Source organism: Myxine glutinosa, chromosome 2 (genome assembly GCF_964187855.1).
Source record: "Myxine glutinosa chromosome 2, kmMyxGlut1.1, whole genome shotgun sequence".
NCBI lineage: Eukaryota > Metazoa > Chordata > Myxini > Myxiniformes > Myxinidae > Myxine > Myxine glutinosa.
Window position 1 is genome coordinate 38,365,393 of NC_136262.1, and position 22,752 is coordinate 38,388,144.

The following is a 22,752-nucleotide window of genomic DNA, read 5'->3' on the forward strand; positions in this document are numbered from 1 at the left end:
GTTTGAATACATCCGGAACAATTTATTTTCAAATCCAAGGATTATTCCACTGCTCGATATCACAGCCAAGCTTGTGTCATCAATGGCGTCTGCAGGCATAAGTGAGATCACCAATTCCACCAAGAAAAATATCCGGCGCAGTATAGAGATGCAGTTCTGCGATTCACTGACTTTCTTCACAGAGAACCGTCACGTTTACCTAATGCCTGATAACCTAACCAAAACGATGTTAGCTGCTGAGTTGATCCACGTGAAATCAAAGCTGGAAACATTTGAAAAAGCCAGTAATGACAACATAATTGTCCAAGCAGCCATGTCACTGCGAGATGAAATTAAAGCCGCTCCCTTCAATGACAATTGGCCTCCTCAGCCAGCAGACCTCACTCCAGATTATGTGAAAGTTCCACCGACTCTACAGAGATTTTTGAGAATCTTACTTGGTGAAAGTGAGAACGGCTCTGCTCGCATAAATAGACTAACATGGTCGATGGCACAGGATGTCATCACTGCAGTAAGTGTTGGCACAGTGAAAACATCAAAACATGTCTTGCTTCCATGGGCTATCAAAACACTAACTGGTAATGTTGAGTTGATCAAAATCTTGAATAGACTCGGACATGGGTGTTCATACACAGCTCTGGAAGAGATTGACACAGCACTCCGTATTGACAAAATAGCAAGTGTTAACAGCGATGATGTTTCTCTTCCTTCAGATGTGCACCACTCTGTCCCAACAGTATTAGCGTTTGACAACATTGACAGGTTAGAAGAATCCCTGAGTGGAGGTGGAACATCACATAGAGTCAATGGAATCATTGTCCAACCAAAATCATTTTCGTGTATGCCCGCACAGAAAACATCTGTTGTTGATAAACAAGAGAAGAAACGATCCATTCAATCATCGGATAAACTGCTACCAGTGTATAGTGTCGGGAAAAGAAAAGGTCCGCCAGCAATACAAACAGCTGATTTGTCTGGAACTCTTGAAGATGCAGCTTCTAAAGCACAGAGGAGAAACCACTTGTGGGTGTTGACGCGTTTGCTCGACCCACTTCATCAGAAAGTCAGCTCATGGACAGGTTTTAACATCATGACAAGGGGTCATGTGGAGGTGATGGAAGATGTTGTAGGCTATCTGCCCTCTATAAATGCACCCGCAACAGAAATGGCAACAGCGCAGGAGATTCTCTCCAATGCTTTAAAGATCATGTCTTCACTCCATCTTGAGAACATTGCAATGGTACTCGATCAAGCTCTGTTTGCTAAGACAACTGAAATAGCTTGGAAGCATCCCACCCAGTATGGAAAAATTGTGTTCATGATGGGAAATTTCCATACCATCTGTAACTTTATGTCCAGCATCGGGAAAATGTTTAAAGACGCAGGACTTCGTGACCTGTCTGTCGAATCCGGCGTAATAGCCGAGGGATCCATCAACAAGGTATTGGAAAGCAAACAGTACAACCGCTCTGTTCGTTTCCACAAGTTGACATACGAAGCATTGATGCGGCTTGCGTGGAATGGATTCCAGAATTGGTTGGAATCACATCACCCTGAAGATACTCACAAGCTGGACAACACCAACCACACACTATACAACATTAATATGAACACCTGTCATGAAACTCTTGCTGCAGCAATGGCCGACGACTCTTGCACATATATCATGGACTTATTTGTGGCCTATCTGGATGTCCTGCGTCACAGTCATGGTCAGCTAGCACAGTTTTGGATGATGTACATCGATATGGTCGAGATCTTGCTCGGGCTATTGAGAGCCGACAGAGAGGGTGACTGGACTCTCCACCTAGCTTGTATTAAACAGGTGATCCCTTGGTGCTTTGCTCTGAGCAAAGTGAACTATGCCAGATACCTCCCAGTGTACTATGCACAGATGACACAGCTTGAAAAAACCTGCCCAATGCTGTACCAGCATTTCAAGCGAGGCTACTTCTCTGTGCAGCTCAGACAAGGCAATCCATTTGGCCGAATAGCAGTCGATCAAACAACTGAGGAAACAGTCAACAAGGACACACAAACTGCAGGAGGAACACGAGGCTTTCGTCTCCAGCCAGGGGCTATATCACGCTACTATCTCACAGCAGAACATCGTGCTGCTGCTGTGAGGCGACTTCGTGAGGCAATCGGCCAGAACCAGACTCAATTCCATCATTCTGACCTCGGGAATCCTCGCATCCAGAAAGACGAATCAGATGTTAGAGCAATTGTTGGCTTACTAGAGAACGACTGGATAAATCCGTTTGGCCATGACCCTTCTGATCTTGTCAGTATCTCGACTGGAGTAGCTGCCACCCCTGAGGTTTCTAGTGACCTATTAAATGCACTGAAAAAAGGGAAGGAGGCTTACCAGACATTTCAGGAGCAGCGCCTGGAAAAAGGTGAAGGTTTCTATGACAAAATCAAAAAGCTGAACTTTAAAGCATTTGGTGAAGTCAAGAAGAAGTCTGTGAAGGGCACAAACAAGGAAATAGTTCTGAAGGCTGACAGGAGGTTGTTTGTCACCATGATACTCATTGCACAGAACCGAAAGCTTGACATGCACGACGTGTTTTGTCACCCTCTTGGGCCATTACCATGGTCGCTGGCAAATGTTGACGGCACTCTTAAGAAAACCAACAAAGCTGCGCTTGCTGAAAATCTAGAAAAGATGGTGGACCCTGCAGAAGATGTTCCCGAACCACGTGCAACACTGATTGATGCTATGGCTCTCATACAGAAACTGCATGGAGAAAATCATACTTTTGAAGAGCTGTCTAATCATATCTTTGAATCATCCTTGCATGCTGCTCAGGGAAGTGATCGCGTTGATGTGATCTTCGACGTCTACAGGGACCAGTCCATCAAATCTGCTGAACGTGTGAGCCGAGGATCACAGGAAGGCGTGACATTCAATAGAATAAGACCTGGTCACAAGATAAAAAATTGGCGACGCTTGCTGGCCTGCAGTGAAACTAAAAAAAAGATCACCAAGTTTCTGGCAGAATCGTGGCAAGAAGAAACCAAGAGGGAGAAGCTAGGTGACCAAACAATGTTCGTCACATGTGAGGAAAAATGCTTTAAGCTCACCCGAGAGAAATGCGAGGAGGTCCAGGTCCTCAGATCCAACCACGAGGAGGCTGACACTCGTTTATTTCTACATGCACAGCATGCCGCTGCAGAGAATTACCAGGCTATTGTTTTGGTGGCAGATGACACTGATGTTTTCATCATCTGTCTCGGTCTAAGCAGTGCCATCAAGAGTAAAGTTTTCATCCGTCGTGGAACAAAAGCTCGCGTTAGAATGATTGACATCAAAAAATCGCTGCAGCATTGGGGCATGAAGTGTGCTCTGCACTGCCAGGACTTCATGCTTGGACTGGTTGTGACACTATCAGCGCTCTTGCTAGCCAAGGAAAAATGAAAGGTCTGCAAATTGTGCGGACGAATAAGATATTCCGAAATGCTTTTGTCTCTCTTGGAGCATCGTGGAACCTGACACAAGACGTTTTCAACCAAATCCAAGAGTTCACATGTCTTCTTTACTCTAAAAACACAAAGATATGTGGTGTAAACGATCTGCGCTATAATATGTTCTGTGCAAGAAAGGGCGACGTCGAATCTGGACAGCTTCCACCATGCGCAGACACACTGCTGCAGCACACACTTCGTGCAAATTACCAAGCTGCTATCTGGAGGCGAAGCCTAGAATGCTTTCCAGACATCCCCAAGCCATCAGAAGGCCATGGCTGGGAATTAAACAGTGAAGGAGAACTAATAATTCAGTGGATGACTGGCTTGCCGGCTCCAGATGTCGTTCTTAGTCTCATCTCATGCAAGTGTGCACGGAGTTGCCGCCAGTTGGACTGTTCTTGCATGATTAATGGTCTAAAGTGCACTGCTGCATGTAAACTGCAGAGTTGCACCACATGGCACAAAAAGACGCTGATTACGATGATGGTGCTGATATTGAACAGGACTCAGATGATTGCGACAGTGATTGTGATAACGAAGAGGATTAACGTCAAAAACATGTAAACGAATTTTTATCAGTGTATATATGAAGAGTTTGGCTCCAAAACGAGATAAATCCATTTTCGAGGTTTTAAGAAAAATGGCAGAAAAGGTCAAAATTCAAAGGGAAATGTCTAATATACATGTTATTATTGCCAAGAAACCCAGGATTTACGGCACTTTGGGACGAAAAAGCCCAGGGAAAGTTTGATCACTTTGACAATCTTTTGACAACAAAAAATCCAAAATGTTAAATTTGGCATTTATTTCATTTTGAAACCAAGCTCTTCGTATGTCACATTGATACCGATAGGCTAAACCATTTTCAGATTTCATTCAGCATGCCATGGAGGTTAGGTTTGAAGAGGACTAAACATAGCCATTGAGTAGAACATAGAACTTTTTCTATTTCCCTACAATTTCATAGACATTGCACAAGCTGTTTTGGGTAGAGAGCAAAGCACAACGTACTGGAGGGCATATTTCCAGTTTCGCATGCCCCACACATCAATTAATAATTCATTGTATGTAAACTTGTTAACATGGGTTTAACACATACCAATAGGTGTATGGGTCTTATCTAGGCATCAGAATTGTGAAAATGTGTGTAACCGATTTTTAAAGTAAATTTTTGCTGGACGATGTACTCATTTTCAGTAGTGCCTGAATTTCGTGACCTTGTGACCCCTGGTGACCTAATTACTGATCCAATTTACATATTAATTAATGCAATGCGTAGAGGGCTTCAAGACACACATTATGAGTGGTAATATGTTGGCCTATCTTGTGTGGTTCAAACGTTATGCCTATTTTTATTTCCCCTAACCCATAATTTTGTTTTAGAATTTGGCCGCATACCCCCACCTTTCCCCCACCTTTAGAGGCCATTTTCCCCCGCAAGCGGGGGTTGGCCTTTTTCGGGGACCGTGGTTGTTATTGTTTTTTTGGTCCCCTTTTTGAAGCAATGTTTTACGGCCGGATGCCCTTCCTGCCGCCAACCCTTTTTGTCGCCTTTTTACGACAAACAGGGAATAAATTGAAACAAAATAAATTGATTTTTCACCAAAAACGCGGAGGCTACGGTAATTATGACTAATATTCTCATGTCGGTAATCTGAAACCATGTCCTTTACTGAAAATCTCGATCTATCTGCCCCAATTTGGTTTAACCAACTTATTTAGACAACTTCTGGGAGTGACTAGTTTAAAAAAAAACAAATTTAGGCATTTTCCAAGCATTTTAAGCAAAATTCTTGGCAAACATGTATAAAAATGGTTAAAATAAGTATTGACATGTTCCAAATTATAAAGTGAATAACATTTGATAAGTACAAATTAAGATTTGACCATCAGAATTTACCATGCAGCAATAGTTTTGAATTACATGAATATTCCTTGAAAATGGCAGCCATTTTTAAAGATGGCGTCGGAAATGGCATTAAGCTACTCATTTGAAATGTCCATCACTCATTTTCATGGACGTCAGACATTGGTGTAACTAAAAATCATAGTGGGAATTAGTCCCCAAACTTGATACTCAACTTCAAAATTTTTGGACCTGGCTCATGGACTACTAGGTGTCTTATCGGAGCCTGAAGGTGTTCCACCTTTCTCACACAAGCCCTCCCCACTCCCCCACTTGGAGTGGCAATGCAATAAATTGGAGGCATTCCTCCATTTTAACAGAGAAGTCCTGACTTCCCTACTCCTTTGGAGGGCCACAGCAGCATAGAAGAAAGAAGACAAAGATTGGGGATGCCTCTTATCGAAGATGCCTTTTCATGGGGGTTGTATCATCGGAGGGGACTTCAACACCACAGACACGGCCTGGTACACCCAATGACACACACGCAGACAGACAGACACACATACACCTGATTACAATAACTCATCACCAGACATAACATTCTGTTCTCCATCAATGTCCACCACAGCCATGTGGGGAACAGTACAACAACAACCTTCAAATCACGTATACCGATATGCATAGACAGACCAGACGCCAGAGGTGTAGGCCTCATCACATACGTATACATACACAAGTCAATCAGATACACATATCATCACAACCATAAACACAGTTGGAGACCTCAACTCAAACGAAAACACAACATTCACCAAGTACAAAAAAGCAATATGGGACAATTTTAAACGTAATAAACAAGAATTCCAACAGCAAAACACAAACAAAATCACCAACATTGACAACATCCACATCGAACAGTTAAATAAAATCATTACAAATCAATCATCTGGTGATCGTTCGGTTGAGGTCTACGTTACAAGGCAGAGGTGATGGCTCCTGTTGTACAATCTTAGATGCTGATTGGCCGAAAGCTTCTCTGATTGACTCCTGTCTCAGCTCCTGTGTGAGCTGGGAATGCAACCGTAACAGTGGCATGGTTTTGCCCAAAATGTAAAAGTTTTACATCATCCTTGAAACCTACAGTTTGGTTTAGGTTTTTTTGTATGTATGCAAATTAAGGTGATTATATAATCCTGACAATGCTACAACGATTAGCAAAAACGCGATATGTAACTCAATAAATTCTAAAACAACCAACCAAATACATTTAAAAGAGCAACATCCTTTCCACACACACAAGACCACTCAACCAAAACCAAACACAATCCACCAACACTCAATAATTTCACAAAACTCTGGAAACTAAACAAAATCATTACCCTCCTTAAACCACACAAAGGTCCCACCAAAGCAGCCTCCTACAGGCCGAGCACATTACCTTGCACATGCTCAAAAGTTTCAGAACGCCTAATACTTGCACTCACAAACCCTCACATCCCACTGAACAACATCGCTCTCCCACAACACAAAAAACAAAAACACTCGGCATCACTTTTAACACATCCATGTCATTCTCAGATGACATCACAAACATTAAATACATATGCACAGTTGCACATCCAGGCTGAACACACTTAATTCACTCACAGATGAAGAGTTTAGACACCACAAAGAGACAACATCACTAATATACAAACAGTACACGAGATAGACAGGTGGTGGCTTAACGGTTAAGGTGACTGTTTTAATATCTTCGGGTCTTAGGTTTGCATCAGCCTGTCATCCTTCTGAGGTCGGCAAAATGAGTACCAGCTTACTGGTAACAAGGGCATTGCATCAGCAACACAGACGCACTCCCAGCAATGATGCAACCTGCAGCCACCGGATGCATATGAAACTAGAACGGCACTCAGTAGAGAGCATACCTCCGCCTGGTTGGCCATATCACTCAATGGTGAAGAATCACTTAAAAAATTATACCAGCCGATCCGAATCTTCACCAAAATTGAATCGATTCTTCCTTGTCACACACACAACCTGTCCACCAGGTTTCGTCCAAATCCGTAAATAACTTCTTGAGATATCCCGCTATGTATCGTCTTTGGCCCTGTCTCTCAATGGTGAAGAATCACATAAAAATTAAATAATTCTCATATCCGAATCCATATAAAGATATTCACCAAAATCGAATCGATTCTTCCTTGTCACACACATAACCTGTCCACAAAGTTTCGTCCAAATCCGTCCATAACTTTTTGAGATATCCTTCTCCGTATCGTTTTTGGCCCGATCTCTCAATGGTGAAGAATCACTTTAAAAATTCTAGTAGCCGGATCCGCATCCGGATCTTCACCAAAATATATTCATTTCGTCTTTGTCACATACGCCACATCTCTGCCAAATTTCTTCCGAATCCGTCCACAACATTTTGAGATATTTTGTTCACAAACAAACAAACAAACAAACGGACAGACACGGGTGAAAACATAACCTCCATCCACCTTTGGTGGCGGAGGTAATAACAACAACAACAATACATTGGATCAGTCATTAACTACGCCAGCTCATCGTGGGCCTTCAACTTATCAAACACACATTTCAATACCCAACAGACCATACAAATCAAAGCCCTACACATCATCACAGGCTCATTAACAACACAACCATAGGTTGGCAACCTACACACAGAGGAAAGAATGTTAAAAATCAAAGACCACTTTGACGTGAGATGTTCCTTGCAGCTGCAACTGCCGACCCTAATCACCAGTGCCACTACATGTCCAACCAACACAGACCCCGAGACACATTAAGACTCCACCACAAATACACCACAATGACATCCTTCAGAATATCCTTCCGCCGATGGCAAAATACACCAACCCAGGGGCGTCATGGATGATATTAGGTGTGGAGACTCGAGGAAAATTGGATTTGTTTCCAACACACTTTCTCAAATGTTTTTTTCCCCAGTGATAACAAGGAAACAGAATTCATTTTTTGAACAAAAAAAAATATATATATATGTATATATATATATATATTTTTTTTCTTAAAAAAAATGAATTCCATGTGTGTACACACACACACCAGTGCCACACACACACACACACACACACACACACACACACACACACCAGTGCCACACACACACACACACACACACACACACACACACACACACACACACACACACACACACACACACACACACACAATTTGGGGGTTTTTTTGAAGTAGAAAAATCACTATCTTTACATACTATCTTCCATTTAAACACACAAAAATATCCCGCGTCCCAAATAAAATAAAATTTCCGACCTACGCACCCCATTCACTGAGGGGTATGTTACTGGAAACCCAGCATTTTTGTTTTTGGCCTAGTAAGTGGAAGAAGAAAAAAAGACTTCGTATCAAATAGCAAGTTCTTGAGAAAAAAATACATCTTTATCCTTTACAAAATAAACTTTTTTTAAACCAATTTGTAGCAAAATGGTGCACAAGAAAAACAGGGATAGAAATAAAAATGACAAGCAAGGATGTTTGCAATGCTTCAGTCACCAAAAACGAATAAATACCTGATCTTGGACAGCGAGAGGTTGTAAATCTGTACATACTGTACGATTTCTTCGAGTAGGCGGTCGGTCATCGTCTCAAAGTCTGCAAAGGTGTCACCCTGACACGCCCAGGACACAGACACAGGGGAAAAATCCAGATCAGATGTGAACCCATTGTAGATGGTGACTGGATTTCAAAGGCATTGATAAACTCACAAAGTGAAGGTTATTGCAAGGGAGACAAAGGATACCAAAGTGTCTCAGATTTTCAAGGGAAACGTATCAAACACAGCCTAGGCAAGCAAGTTGTGAAGATAAATAATGACGTCATCATCCTGGATATGAACAGGGCTAGTGAAGTTTGCAACAAGAACAGCAGTGGGATGGAAATGCGCAAATTTGGGAAATATGTGGTTATGCACAAATAATTTTTGAAATGCCCATCAGGCCGTGCAGATTATACCTGATTGCGTTCCGACATGAGGAAGTCGATCTTGGCTCTTGGCAGCCCAAGCTCGATGAAGGTTTTGACGAGTCGCAGGTCAGCACTGTTCCCTGTGCAGTGCACGGAGACCGGTAAAGCATTGCAAGAACTACTTCACAGACAAATTCACAAACAGTCCATGAATTCACATTCACAAACATACTCTTCATGATACCAATAAAATAATTAAATCCAATCGCTTCTGGATCAACTTCCCACAGTAATTCCTCACTCAACATTGATTAGGTTAACCTAGTTTCATTATAGCTCATATCACTGATACAATTGGGAACATATATCCTTTTAACGTTGTGACGTTCACAATAATGTCGTTTGGCAGCGAGCCACAGCGAACTACTTTGTGTCGTGTAGACGTATATGCGCATGCACACGATGAAAAGTTGTATGCCATTTTAATGTTGTTCGAAGCGTGCTTCAATCCCTCATAAAGATGAGTCAAAAACGCTAAATAACTGATAGTGGCGAGTCCGGTAGGAATGAAATAATAAACTATTAATGTAGACATTAAAATGGTGGTTTTACAGTGTTTTGATGTCGGTGAACGAGCGTTTTTTGTTTTTTTTGGATACTAAGTCGAGGCTTGTATAAGAGCTAGCACATATAACATATAATAAAGTGAGCAGGAGACAAGAGGGGGAGAGAGAGGTTAGCACAACAACAGTAGGGAACAGGGATATCGGGAGATCTGTACAAGAGAGTGGACTGGGGTGGGGTACACGGGATAAACAAGATGGACACCACACAGACTATCAGGAAAGAAATTGGAATTTGAAGGTGGATTTCATATATAGAAATGTAATATATTTTAAATACCGTGGGACACAAAGAAAATCTAAGGAGGTTTACTGGGTGTCAAATTGGGTCCAGGATTGCCCCCCAACATAGGTATTTGCTTTCATCTCAGAAACTACACACGCAATTTCGATGAAACTTCACCACAACCTCCATCACCCGTGATGTACCAATGTTTGTTCACAGCATGTAAAAAATCTGCCCCTTTGGGGAAGATTATTTCTCAGAAAAATTTGAAACTTGGTACAGTCAAGTACTCTCAATGGGGAACATAAGCTTGATAATGATGACATCATCAGTGAGGTGGTATACCAGCCATAAATGTTTTAATAGAATGTCTTATCATACTAAAATACGCCATTTGTGTCTGTCTGATGAATTTTTGACGCCAATACATTCCGTCCTTACGTATCCAATCTCAACCAAACTTGACAGGACCGAGGGTTACATAATCAAGGTTGTAGAGCATTCATTTGCCCCCCTCCCCAAGGGGGTTTTCTCCCCCGAGCGGGTTTTCCCCGCCATTGCCATCAATGGGTTGCGTGGTGAGGTGTATCGGCATATTAAATTAGCTTTAGCGTGGCGTTTGTCCAAAAAAGAACATTTATCGTGGCGTTTTGCCAAAGACGCTTTTAATAACAATATCTACTGTATATAATAATACCGTAAGGACTCGACTTTGTTATCCCTTTTACGCCGCACACAGTGACCCGATGCCCACGGCACTAATGCATTTACGATCTACGAACCGCGCTCTTTGTTTATCACGTACAGCCACACTCGAAAAATCTGAATTCGTCGACTTTGGGGCCAAAAAGCATACAATTAACGGCCGATACGACGCCATCGTATTGGCGTCTGCTGGGCGAAGGCGATGCGAGCCGTCCGCTGATTGGACAGTCGAGTGGTGTGAACATGGCTGGTGTGAACCAAATGGTCTTTTTATTCCCTTGAACATTTTAAATTAGGATATATAAGGAAACGTCTTTATCGTCATTTTAATAAAGTTAAATGGAGTGACGTTGCGATACTCGGGGTGCGTTGCATAAATCCTCGTAACTCAGAGAGGTGTAGCAGGTGGCGAGACGTAACACTTCCCAGAATGGTGCTATGCCGATTCCTATTACGAATCCATTCATTTTTTTAAAGTATATCGTAGCGTTGTCATTTAAGTAGATTGCAATAAATACGTTGTTCATATACGCACTCTTCATTCTCATCTTTCTTCCTAACTCTTACTCGGACAAGGAAAGCCCCTATGCCATCCATAATGGTACACTCTATCCATACACCACATCCTCCCTTCCGTGGATGTTCCACGGGCATGGCCATGAACAGGCTAACAGTGCTGCAGTGTGCGTGCCGGAGTGCCAGGTAACGGCTGTGCCAAGGGATTGAGTGTCGGAGATTATAAAAAGGATCTTTCATTTTAGGGCGTGTATTTTAGGGTAAACTGTGACGGAGGATCAAAGGGGTGAGAAGGAAACAGAGTAGGGTAAGGGTGGGGGTTCGGAGGGGATCGATCATTAGAGAGCCACAAAAAGGAGTTCTATAAAAGGTTTACCATTTGGCGCGCTTTCTTTCCCTCCACCACCAAAGGTGGATGGAGGTTGTGTTTTCACCCCCGCCGGTCTGTTTGTCTATGAACAGGATATCTCAAAAAGTTGTGGATGGATTCGGCCGAAACTTGGTGACCAGGTTAGGTATATGACGAGGATGAATTGATTCAATTTTGGTGAAGATTCGAATCCGGATCCGGATACGGGAATTTTTAATTTATTAAGCAATTCATGACCATTGAGAGATGGGGCCCTAAAACAATATATATAGCATATTTCAAAAAGTTGTGTACGAGTTGGTTAAATGAGTTGTTTAGATGACAAGAACAAGCTGATTCGATTTTGGTTCATGTCGGATCCAGATCCAGCCTATCAGTGGATACGAATCATAAAATGTCCACCTGGCGGAGGTATGCGCTCTACTGAGTGCCACCACTGAGTAGACAATCCAGAGCATGCATTTGTGCCGGTGTCGGCGATCGTTGTGCATATACGCACTCTTCATTCTCATCTTTCTTCCTAACTCTTACTCGGACAAGCAAATCCCCTATGCCATCCATAATGGTACACTCTATCCATACACCACATCCTCCCTTCCGTGGATGTTCCACGGGTTTCGGCTAGTTAATAATAATAATCGTTAATGTTAATGATATCTATCTATAATTCCAGTAATCTCTGTGTGTATGTATGTATGTATGTATGTATGTATGTATGTATGTATGTATGTCTGTGACCGCTGTTTCTCGACAACCACGGGTCCGATATACTTTAAACTTGCCAGGTATATTGCTGGGGACCCGAGGATGTGCCTTTTCAAGGTTTCATATTAATCGGACAAGTAGTTACCGAGCTATGTCCAAAAAACGATTCAACCAATCAGAGAGCAGCGAGCTATCACGTGTGCCGAACGTGCCGAACAGACTCTGCCTCGGACGGCACATTTGAGAGCGTATTCATTTATTTCACGTTGGCAAACTATGTTGCCGCTATGTTGGCGTTAAACTATGTTTTAAAACTAATTAAAACTAATTTGCGATTCTTTCGCTTTCCTGCGCGTTTGTGCACGCTATGGCGATTTCTTTACCAAACTCCGCAAGCCGTTCGCTTTGGACCAAACCATTTCATGTAAATAGAGGGGGGGGGTTGTCACCGTACTCGCAAGCCGTTCGCTTTGGACCAAACCATTTCATGTAAATAGAGGGGGGGGATATAATTTTAGATATAGATATAGTACGGGCATGCCCTAGTTACAAAACAATATTAATACTAATAATGTCCCACTTCCCCAAGGCGTTTTTCCTGCAGTGATAATGTGTACAAATAGCTTATAGTTATAATGGCTTTTCTGTGGGAGCAACGGCTTCTACATGAATTAAAAGCATTATAAACCACAAACACGTATGCTTAGCTTTTCAAACAGTCGCTAACGCTCTTCATAACATTAAATGAAGAAATTTGGAGGAATCCCGACATGCGTGAAGTAAGGTTTACTTACAGAACTGAGCGAAGATCTACTGTACTCTATATAACCCACAATTGTTGGGTTAACAACATGACCCTTTTGTGCCGCTACCGTGGCATTTTTCGTAGCGAACTTTTGAAACTCGCTCCTGCTGTTTCATACGAAACTGAAAGGGAGAAGCTCGGGTTGTGCTCCTTTACCAAGCACCTAGCTAGCGCTTTCCAAGCCAGCCGTTCCTTAACGGTTTTGAATGGAGTGCTTGCTCAAATGCTTAAACCACTTGGCGATCTCTCCACAATAAACTTGGTAAATGAACACACACCCAATGTTCTTGAGACCCGTCCATAGATCGACTGTAATCTATATACCCCAAAGATGAATGACCCTTCCTGCCTCTCCCGGAGTCTGTGGGTGTACTAGTCCTAAAAATCAGAAATTGCATGCACATGATCTATGACCCATATGTATTGAAATATTAAAATTTTATGACATCATAGGTCACATGGTTTGGCAGACGTATTGGATTTTACCCAAAACCTAAAAAAACATTTTCTCCCAAACCACTGAATCAATCGACTCAAAACTTTACATGTGTCATTGACTAGGCATGGCGATTAAAAGTTGATCATGAAAATGTCATTGGTCACATGGTGTGGCAGCCATATTGGATTGAAGGGAAATATTAAATAATTATATCTCTGAAACCACTTACCCCTTGATGCGAAATTTTACAAATGTCATCTAACAACATTGTTGCATATAGTTTTAAAATGATGACATCGTAGGTCACGTGGTTTGGTAGCCATCTTGGATATAAAAACGAACCTTATCCGATAAACACGAAACTTCACAAACGCGATCCCTTACCAATACATATGCAGAGTGTACATTTTTCATGTCATATGTCACGTGGTTTGGCAGCCATATTAGCTTGAAAGCCGATATCTTTTAAAATCCCTTATCCGAAACTGCTTTACCGATCGATGTGAAACCTGTCCTGTCTGGTAAAAATGTGATACTTGAAAACAGCTGAAGGGATTTAAATCAAACTTGTTTATTTTTAGGAATTTTTAGTGAATGAGGGCATCTACCCGTTGTCACGGGCAGAGAAGACGCGGAGGCATATTGCTCTCGTTTTTCTTATGCAGACGGTCACTCTCTAGAAAATCAAATTATAACTAGTAATATGCGTCCACAACCATCCTTGATCATGTTGTGGAATGTCGGCCGGGGTACTAACCTTTTTTCTTCTCCCCCCCCCCCCCCCCTCACTTTTTCACCTTTATTAGCCTTTTAGTTCATTTTCTCCACAACCGCTTGAGCGATTGACACAAAACTTTCAACATAGGAACACCTACTCATGGATAGTTTTTGAACAAAGTTACATGATGATCAGATGGAAAATGTGGCCGGTGTTCCAAAAACAAATCTGTTTTCTGTTTTAAGAAGAAACGGCCTCGACCTCGTCTTGCTCGACCTTGACCGAATAAATTTGAATCTCTAGTTGAAAACAATCAATCTGGAATATTCCCTAACATTACACACGTTGCAAAGCTGAGGTTCAAAAACAATTTCCGACTCACTGAGGTGGATGGTTTAGACTCTTAGAAATCCTTACACCTGATGTTAAAAAAAACAAACAAAGAAAACTCACTCATCGAAAACCGACTGACGCAAAACTGCAGTTTTCAATCCGTTATCATGAAAGCTGCTAGAAAAATGCCACGGTAAGAAAATCCGATGACCGCCTGTTCCATTGCATGTTGTACACAAAATATTTCCTCGCGAATCACACACATCCGGTGATGAAGTATCTTACCGTCCAGGCCGTGAACGCAGACCACCAGGTGGATGCCTTCGGACTCGTCGTCGGGGCTGTCCGCTTCAGTCGGTAAGAAGTATGGTGTCGGTGAGGCCAGAATTGGAAATTTACTAAACAGTACTCCTTGCACAGCGTTCTGTTGTAGCAGCTCGGCGCGTGCTGCCACAAAGCTGGCATGCACAAAGAACACAGTCGGGATTTTGGATAATGTGAGGTTGTCAATGCTTCACTCTACTAGATAATCTTAAAGCAACTGCATCTTTTGTGTACGAAAGACTAAGATTGACACGTAGATACAGTTAAACATTTATAGGTACTGTAATTGTAAAGTGACTACAAGTCAGGAGACGGCGATGGTTCACGAGCGAGCGGTATTCAATGACAAAGGACGGACTGTAACCGAAACAGGCATGGACAGGCCAGGCCCGGAAATGTCAAAACGAAGGTTACTTCTCTTGAAATGAGATAGAAAATAATGTATAATCAGTTATGAGGTTAGTTAGCTACACAATACCGAAAATTCGGTGAAAAATGAAATGAAATGAAATAAATAAATAAATAAATAAATTTTTCAAAATGAAAAAATAAAAAATAAAAATCGAGCTCCGTGGGGCTAGACACATGACATTGGCCTAACCAAATATCGAAACCCATGTCAGATTCCACCAAACCCCTCAGAGAAGATGTAGCTTGAACTCGATTACCCCCTAAAAAGACATCTTTTTCGGGCGTGGCTCTGCCCACAATGGGCGCAATACGCCCACTCTCGGCAGGACACAACTAGATCATGATATCAACCTCCCACCCAAGTTTCATCAAGATCGGTTGATATCATCGGGTAGTTATGCTGCGGACAGACAAACACAGACGCACACACATGACGAATATAGTGGTCACTTGATAACTCGTGAACCAATAATCATACTGGAGAAGCATATGGGGGAAATGGAGGTGGATGGCAGACAAGGGGTTCTAGAAATCCTGTACACAACAACTCAATTCCATGGGTTCAGATTCTGGCACAACCATAACTGTATCTTTGATTTAAGCATTAGTCTGATGTCTTTTCCTTCCACGATATACAACAAATCGATGCAAAGTGGCACCGTCCCCACGATATACAAAAATCAGTAAACAAAACAGCTATGACCACTTTGTTGTTTGCCCTGGACAATTTATCAAGTATCAGATGAGAGAGAGGAGAGAGGGACAGATACAAAGAGAGGACAGAGAGAGAGAGAGAGAGAGAGAGAGAGAGAGAGAGAGGGAGAGAGAGAGAGAGAGAGAGAGAGAGAGAGAGAGAGAGAGAGAGAGAGAGGGAGAGAGAGAGAGAGAGAGAGAGAGAGAGAGAGAGAGACAGAGACAGAGACAGAGACAGAGAGGGAGAGAGCTCATCAGCCTATCCATGGTTCCCAACATATTGTCGTGTGTCTACGCTGTAGTGAACACCGCAGGGCGACAGATGACCAAACGAGCTTTAACTCCGAGGCGTTCAGTCAAAAATGACTGTGTTCTTTACACGCGAGGGAAAGGAGAATGATGAACTTACCTGGACGGCTTCCACCAGACGTCTTTGCACCTGCAACAATCAACTCAAACCGACACGGAATAAAAATGTAAAAAAATAACGGCTTTATTGAAGAAATGCCGGTAACAAAATAAAACACACGGAAAAACTATGATTCCTAAATGGGACATCCCCAGACAGACCCGTATACTAGCAAAGGAAAAATAAAGGTAAAATAAAGGTGAAAATAAATGCATGTTTGTTTTGGGGAACTTAGTTCTGAGAGTCTTCTGAACCCCGTCGGGAATTGTCCAAGCCCCGAGCGTGCAATCCGGGCGCGGCACAGGCCCTATCGGGAAGTAGGCCTCAGCGCGCCCTCGTTCACTCAGCGCGCCCTCGTTCACTCAGCGCGCCCTCGTTCACTCAGCGCGCCCTCGTTCACTCAGCGCGCCCTCGTTCACTCAGCGCGCCCTCGTTCACTCAGCGCGCCCTCGTACACTCAGCGCGCCCTCGTACACTCAGCGCGCCCTCGTACACTCAGCGCGCCCTCGTACACTCAGCGCGCCCTCGTACACTCAGCGCGCCCTCGTACACTCAGCGCGCCCTCGTACACTCAGCGCGCCCTCGTACACTCAGCGCGCCCTCGTACACTCAGCGCGCCCTCGTACACTCAGCGTGCCCTCGTTCACTCAGCCACACTCGTCCTAGTCGTCTGCCTCACTAGCACTCACGTCTCTCAACGCAACAGCGCTATGATCTGTGACTGTTCGTTGTGAAATCCTGAAGGAGAGAGCAAGCCGAGCGAGCTCGAGAACTTCGACTGTTCATTGTGAAATCCCGAAGCAGAGAGAGCCTGTCGGCGACCGTTCACTATGAAAGCCAGAAAACCGAGAGAGAAAATGTCAGCCCTCCAACTCCTTTGTACTCAAGGCTCTGCCGTCATCCAACGATGTCTGCGTCCCCACTCCGATCAGCTATTGCCATCTCATCACTCTTGATGTCCTGACCAATCGCTGCTCTTCGGGGCGTGGCCTTACTGGATGCTTGATGTGGTGATGTGGCTGCTGGCAGTGCCAGCGGTATTGTTCAATGTCTTGTTCCGGTCACTTTTATTTAGTGTCATTAATGCGCGATTTCCTGGTATGTGTGAGTGCTGCATTGTCATAAGGAACAGAGGAAAAATAACAGAGGCCATTACATACAGGGGATTAATTACCCATAATCCCTAACTAATTAACATAACCCCACCCCTCGTGATGGGGACACTTATACGCACTTACACGACATCCGGTCTAAACGAATTTCCTACTTGTGATACATGGGGTTTCTTCTTCTTCATAGCGACAAAGGAAGTATGGTACCTATACAATTATACCTGGCTCTAAGGTAATCATCGTCTACCCCACACAAACGTAACAATATGTCATACCTCAGTGATTGGGAGTCTTCCTCCTCACCCTGCACTTGACCTTTTGGTGAACCTTGATCCTTGCTGCTAGAACTCATTGGTTGACTTGTGATGGGAACACAGGAGGAGGCATCACCTGCTCCAAACAGACTCTTCGAGGCAACGGTGTTCGTCGGAGAAGGTCCACGTGCAACTGAAAATGCCAAGCATGTCGGGGTGCACCCAACACCATAGGGCGTTAACTGCAAGCTGGTGGGACGGGCTGCTTGATCAGAAAGCTCGCCCTCGTTGTCCACTTCCAGCAAAAATTCACCAACACTCTCCTCGTGGAAGCCATTCTGAATCATCTCAAGATGCTCCCCATCGCTGTCAGAATCCTCACTGCTGTCCACAATTCCATCAGCAATCTCCTCAGTGTAAAACGGTGAGACTGCATCTTGACTGCGCCAGGGCAAAGAGCCATTGACATTCTGTTCGCTTTTAAGCACCATGCCACAACCTTGACACTGCCAGGTTGGTATACCTTCCTCAGCATGGAGGGAACAAATTGTCACCTTATTACCGAGTAGACTTACATCTGGGAACCTTTGTGTGTTGCTTTCTTGAACATTATCGCTCAGCTGCAGTTCCTCCCAACTTCTGTGTCCATTCCATGATATTTTGAGTCCATTTGAGAGCTTACCATTGGCCAAATTGCAACGGCAGCTTGGGCACAACGTTAAGAATGGAGCCCGATTGCATGGCTCCTGAACGTCACGCCGGTTGAGCACCATCTCAGATGCAAAGGCTTTCAGCCTGGTACCTCTGTCAAAGGCTGAAGCTGACATGACAGTAGTCCGTGGAGGCACAGTGGTAGTGCCAAGCAGACTTCCATCATCTGAAGGTAGTGAGCTGATAGAAGTGAGGGAAGAAGGCACTCCATTGCTGCTGAGGAAGCTTGTGTTTTCTATACCATCTACTCCAGACTGTTGAAGGGAAACACCCGTACTGGATGGAGCCTGGTGAGGTACAAGTGGACCAGTTTCACTCTCAACACCTGAATCAGGAGAGAATATATGAGAGGGACTCGCAGGAAGAGACTCCCTGTTTTGATCGAAATATGGACGGATCGCATCTCGCCGTGAATCTGGTGACCACGGCTCTGGCACAGGGTCCAAGTTTGGCAATGTTATTGCCTCACCAACTTGAAACCTCCACCCAGGTATTCCATGATACAAATCAATACCAGTTGGATTTTTTACAGCTCTTTGTGGACCATCTAGCATCCCAAAGACAGTAGCATCACAGGTAACCTTATCTTGGGTTGTAGGAGACGTCACTTGAGATGCAACAATGGTTGACAAGTTGACTTCCGACATTGCCTTGCAGTTATTGTTCAAGCGTATGCATTTTGTGCTTCCAAAGCCATGTGTAAACATGGAGCGTAGAAGCGCAGGAGAAACACTCACATCCAGTCGTGAACCAAAACGATATGCATTAAAAGGATTACCCTTAGATGATACTTTGCAGCTCCCAGCAGAATCTGTACCCAGGCTTCCTTCTTCTTCACCTCTACCATATTGAACTCGTAGCTGTTCCATATTTGTGGAGCCCACTGCTGATAGTCGTTTTGTTAGTGGCAGTAGGTCTGGCTTCGCTAGACAAACTGAAGTAGGAAGTGTTGCACAACGTTCACGAAAGCCTCGCTTAAAATGAGGCGGTGGCACCTCACGTAACACATCCATGCTTGCTCGACCATTCCCGCCTGGCATTGCTCGGAACCCAGTGAGTGTGACTGAATCCTTGGAGCCGGCCGGCTCACCACCACTCTTACTTGGAGAACTCAGTCCTAACCGTCCACTGGTTATCTTCATGGGATGGTCTGACAAGCACTGCTCATATGCAAGGCTCGCCTTGTGACAAGCACGATCTTCTGGTTGTCCACTGGATTCCCTACACAACTGAACAACAGGCAGCTTTCCTGAAAAGCAGTCTACTGTCTGACCTGCAACAACAACATACCAGTGCCAAAATAAAGTTCACATTATACAAAAGATCCAATTCCAAGGAGCACCCTTTAAACAACACTTTAGTTGGAATGCCTGCAAGGTCAGTTTCCATGAATTAAAAAACAAACAAAAAGAATCACATGTTCTTAAAAGTGTAACACGACCACTCATACATATTAAAGAAGATACCAAAGATGCAACATCCCCTCCCATGGCCATTCTCATCTTGCATTCTATACACCTCCTGAAACCACTTGAAGTCTGTTTGTATAAACTGAACCCATAACAACCGTTTGAACTTTGATAGGTTACTGACATTCCTGGGTTGTTTAAATTCCACAAGTACTTTATCTGACAAGCATTATCCAAGTCAAGCCTTTGGGTGTATTTTAAACTGCCAAATCATAAATTAGATGACATTTGACTTGTTGAGCTCAGAATTAAGTCATATGTTGCGAAGAAAGTTTGGAGGTCATTCCAGAGAAACCAAAACAGAAATGGCACCTCACCTTTCAAACCATTTCTTGCCAATACATCGTCAGTGCCAATGTTTTTATGTGAATCCTCAACATAACGGTCTTCAAAGATTATGGGGAGTGAGGCGGCATCTCCGTCCAACTCGGGACACTCGAGACCAAGTGGCGGCAAACATGCCAGGTACCTGGATCCGCGCACCACCGCCGCTGCACCTGCATGCTCTATTAACCTGGTAACAAGAGTGAGGGTTGCGAAATGAAGCCACAAGTATGCATATAATGCTTTAACAGCAGCAAGTTATTGACCTTCAATAAGTCGTATAGATCAGCAAAAGAGTCTTTATGGTAAAAACTTCCAAATAAATCACAAATAGAATGATTGCTGTGGCAATGTGAATCTCAACAGAAGAAAGAAAAATCTCACTAAAAAAGGCAGACAGACTGATAATTATTGAAAACCATGTACGACAAGAAAAACTAGATGCATCAGAAAATGCAAAGCCTGTCCTCACGCGCTTTGTGTTCAGACTTATTTTTCTTCTGTATGCTAAACATGATGAAAACAGCTAAGGAAATACAAAAAAAAATGATGATTTTAGGCTTCCTTGACCTTTGAACCTCAAAAGCAATAGGCGTCAGTGACCCAATAATCAAACACTGCTCAAATTTCATTGTCAATCGGATAAAAATTGACAATTTTATGTGACGCTGACCTTTGACCTTTTGACCAAATTAATAATTTGTCTTCTCCGTATTCTCATAATAAAGCATTGTTGAATAATTGATGACAAAGCTCAAATAGTAAATGAAAATGTCAAGTCAATTGGATGAAAATTTATGATTTTAGGTTTTCCTGATCTTTGACAAAATTAGTAACTTGCCTTCTCCATATTCTCATAATAAAGCTTTGTTTAAAATTTGATGACAAAGCTCAAACGGTAAAAGCGTTACAGCCCAGACAGATACACACAGAAGTGATTGCAAAACCCCATCTCCCGCTGTGCAGGGGACAGGCTAATAACAAAACCTGCATTACAATCCTGTATAGTTAGGACAAACAAGAAAATATTATAGGTTACAAAATAAGGACAAATAAATAAGTTAGGACAAAAGCACTATAGGACAAAAATTAACATTGGAATATTGTACAGTTGTACTCTCAAGGCTTGGCAGGGTTCCTATCTCTGCCGTTATCTTAAAATTGTGCTGGCGAGTGCAAGGCTTACTGATTCTCATCATAAGTCACTGCTGTACTGCACGGGTGTTCAATGATGAAAAAGGCCTCGGCGAACCTCCGAACCTGAGCAGGGGGGGAAGGGGAGGGGGATCTGTTGTGAATGGAAGCTAGAAAATATAATTTGATGCGAATGTGTTGATGTATATTGCTCCACCCATGTTGGATATCAACGCACTTATGTTTGATCTCAATTAAAGGTCATGTGAAAAATTTAAGGTCACATGACACAGCATGAAAGAGAAAAAAAAGAGATAAGTAGAGAGGCAACATCACATGCTTCAAACTTGAGTTATGGTCTGCACAATGATGTTCAATGGATGCATTGACCTTTGAACTTTGACCCGTTGCATCCAAAATCAAATCAGTTCATGTTCATTTAGTATTACAGGCCATGCTTGTGTCGTGTGTGGTTGTAATCCTTCAGTGGTTCACAAACAAGCTATTGGTGTGACAGAAATTTTCAATTAAAGGTCACATGATGTTAGACCTTCTAAATCCTAAATTGAATCTTCAATTTAATCTACTTATCTTTGTATCATACTATACACAGGACTTTAACGAGTTTGGTCAAAAACCCTTCAGCTGTTCACAAGTTCTCGTGGTAAAACAACCGGAAAATGTAATAATGTACAAACGGAAAATATAATGCCACCGGCTGCGGAGGCATAAAAACAAACGATTGTCATTGTTCTCGCATCACTTGGATCTTCCATGAACTTCTACACCTGTATTGTTAATGTGGCTGGCTTAAGATCCCAGGGCCTTGAGTTCAAGCCCCTGTCATGCTGTCGAATTAACACCAGCCAGGTTGCGTCAGCCTGTCATCCTTCTGAGGTTGGCAAAATGAGTACCAGCTAGCTGGTAAGGGGGCACTGCATCAGCAGCACAGCCACGCCCCCAGAAAATAATGCAGCCAATCAGCCACCAGCTGCATTCAAATAAATAAAATACACCTGTATTTAACGTGTCTATGAAGGAAAGCTACGTATGGACAAATGCCGTATGTGTCAATTACACCAACTAATGAGCACACACAAATTTTTTGCAAAACAATGTGAAACATAACTGAGAAAATATAAACAAATGATTTAGAAATGTACCAAAAGAGATGAGGCCAAAAAA

General features: G+C 43.0%; 1 protein-coding gene across 5 annotated transcripts in view; it reads right to left on the reverse strand.

Annotated features, from left to right (window-relative positions):
• Positions 1-22,752, reverse strand: part of LOC137421856 (protein FAM135A) — an 84,295-nt gene that overhangs the window by 6,915 nt on the left and 54,628 nt on the right. For all 5 annotated transcript variants that reach the window (XM_068108330.2, XM_068108327.2, XM_068108328.2 and 2 more), the window contains 6 exons: positions 21,620-21,693; positions 20,427-20,623; positions 17,951-19,913; positions 15,012-15,184; positions 9,335-9,426; positions 8,893-8,990 (listed from right to left, as the gene is read on the reverse strand). In XM_068108330.2, the coding sequence (XP_067964431.2) occupies positions 8,893-8,990; positions 9,335-9,426; positions 15,012-15,184; positions 17,951-19,913; positions 20,427-20,623; positions 21,620-21,693 (2,597 nt within the window). The remainder of the gene's footprint in view (positions 1-8,892; positions 8,991-9,334; positions 9,427-15,011; positions 15,185-17,950; positions 19,914-20,426; positions 20,624-21,619; positions 21,694-22,752) is intronic.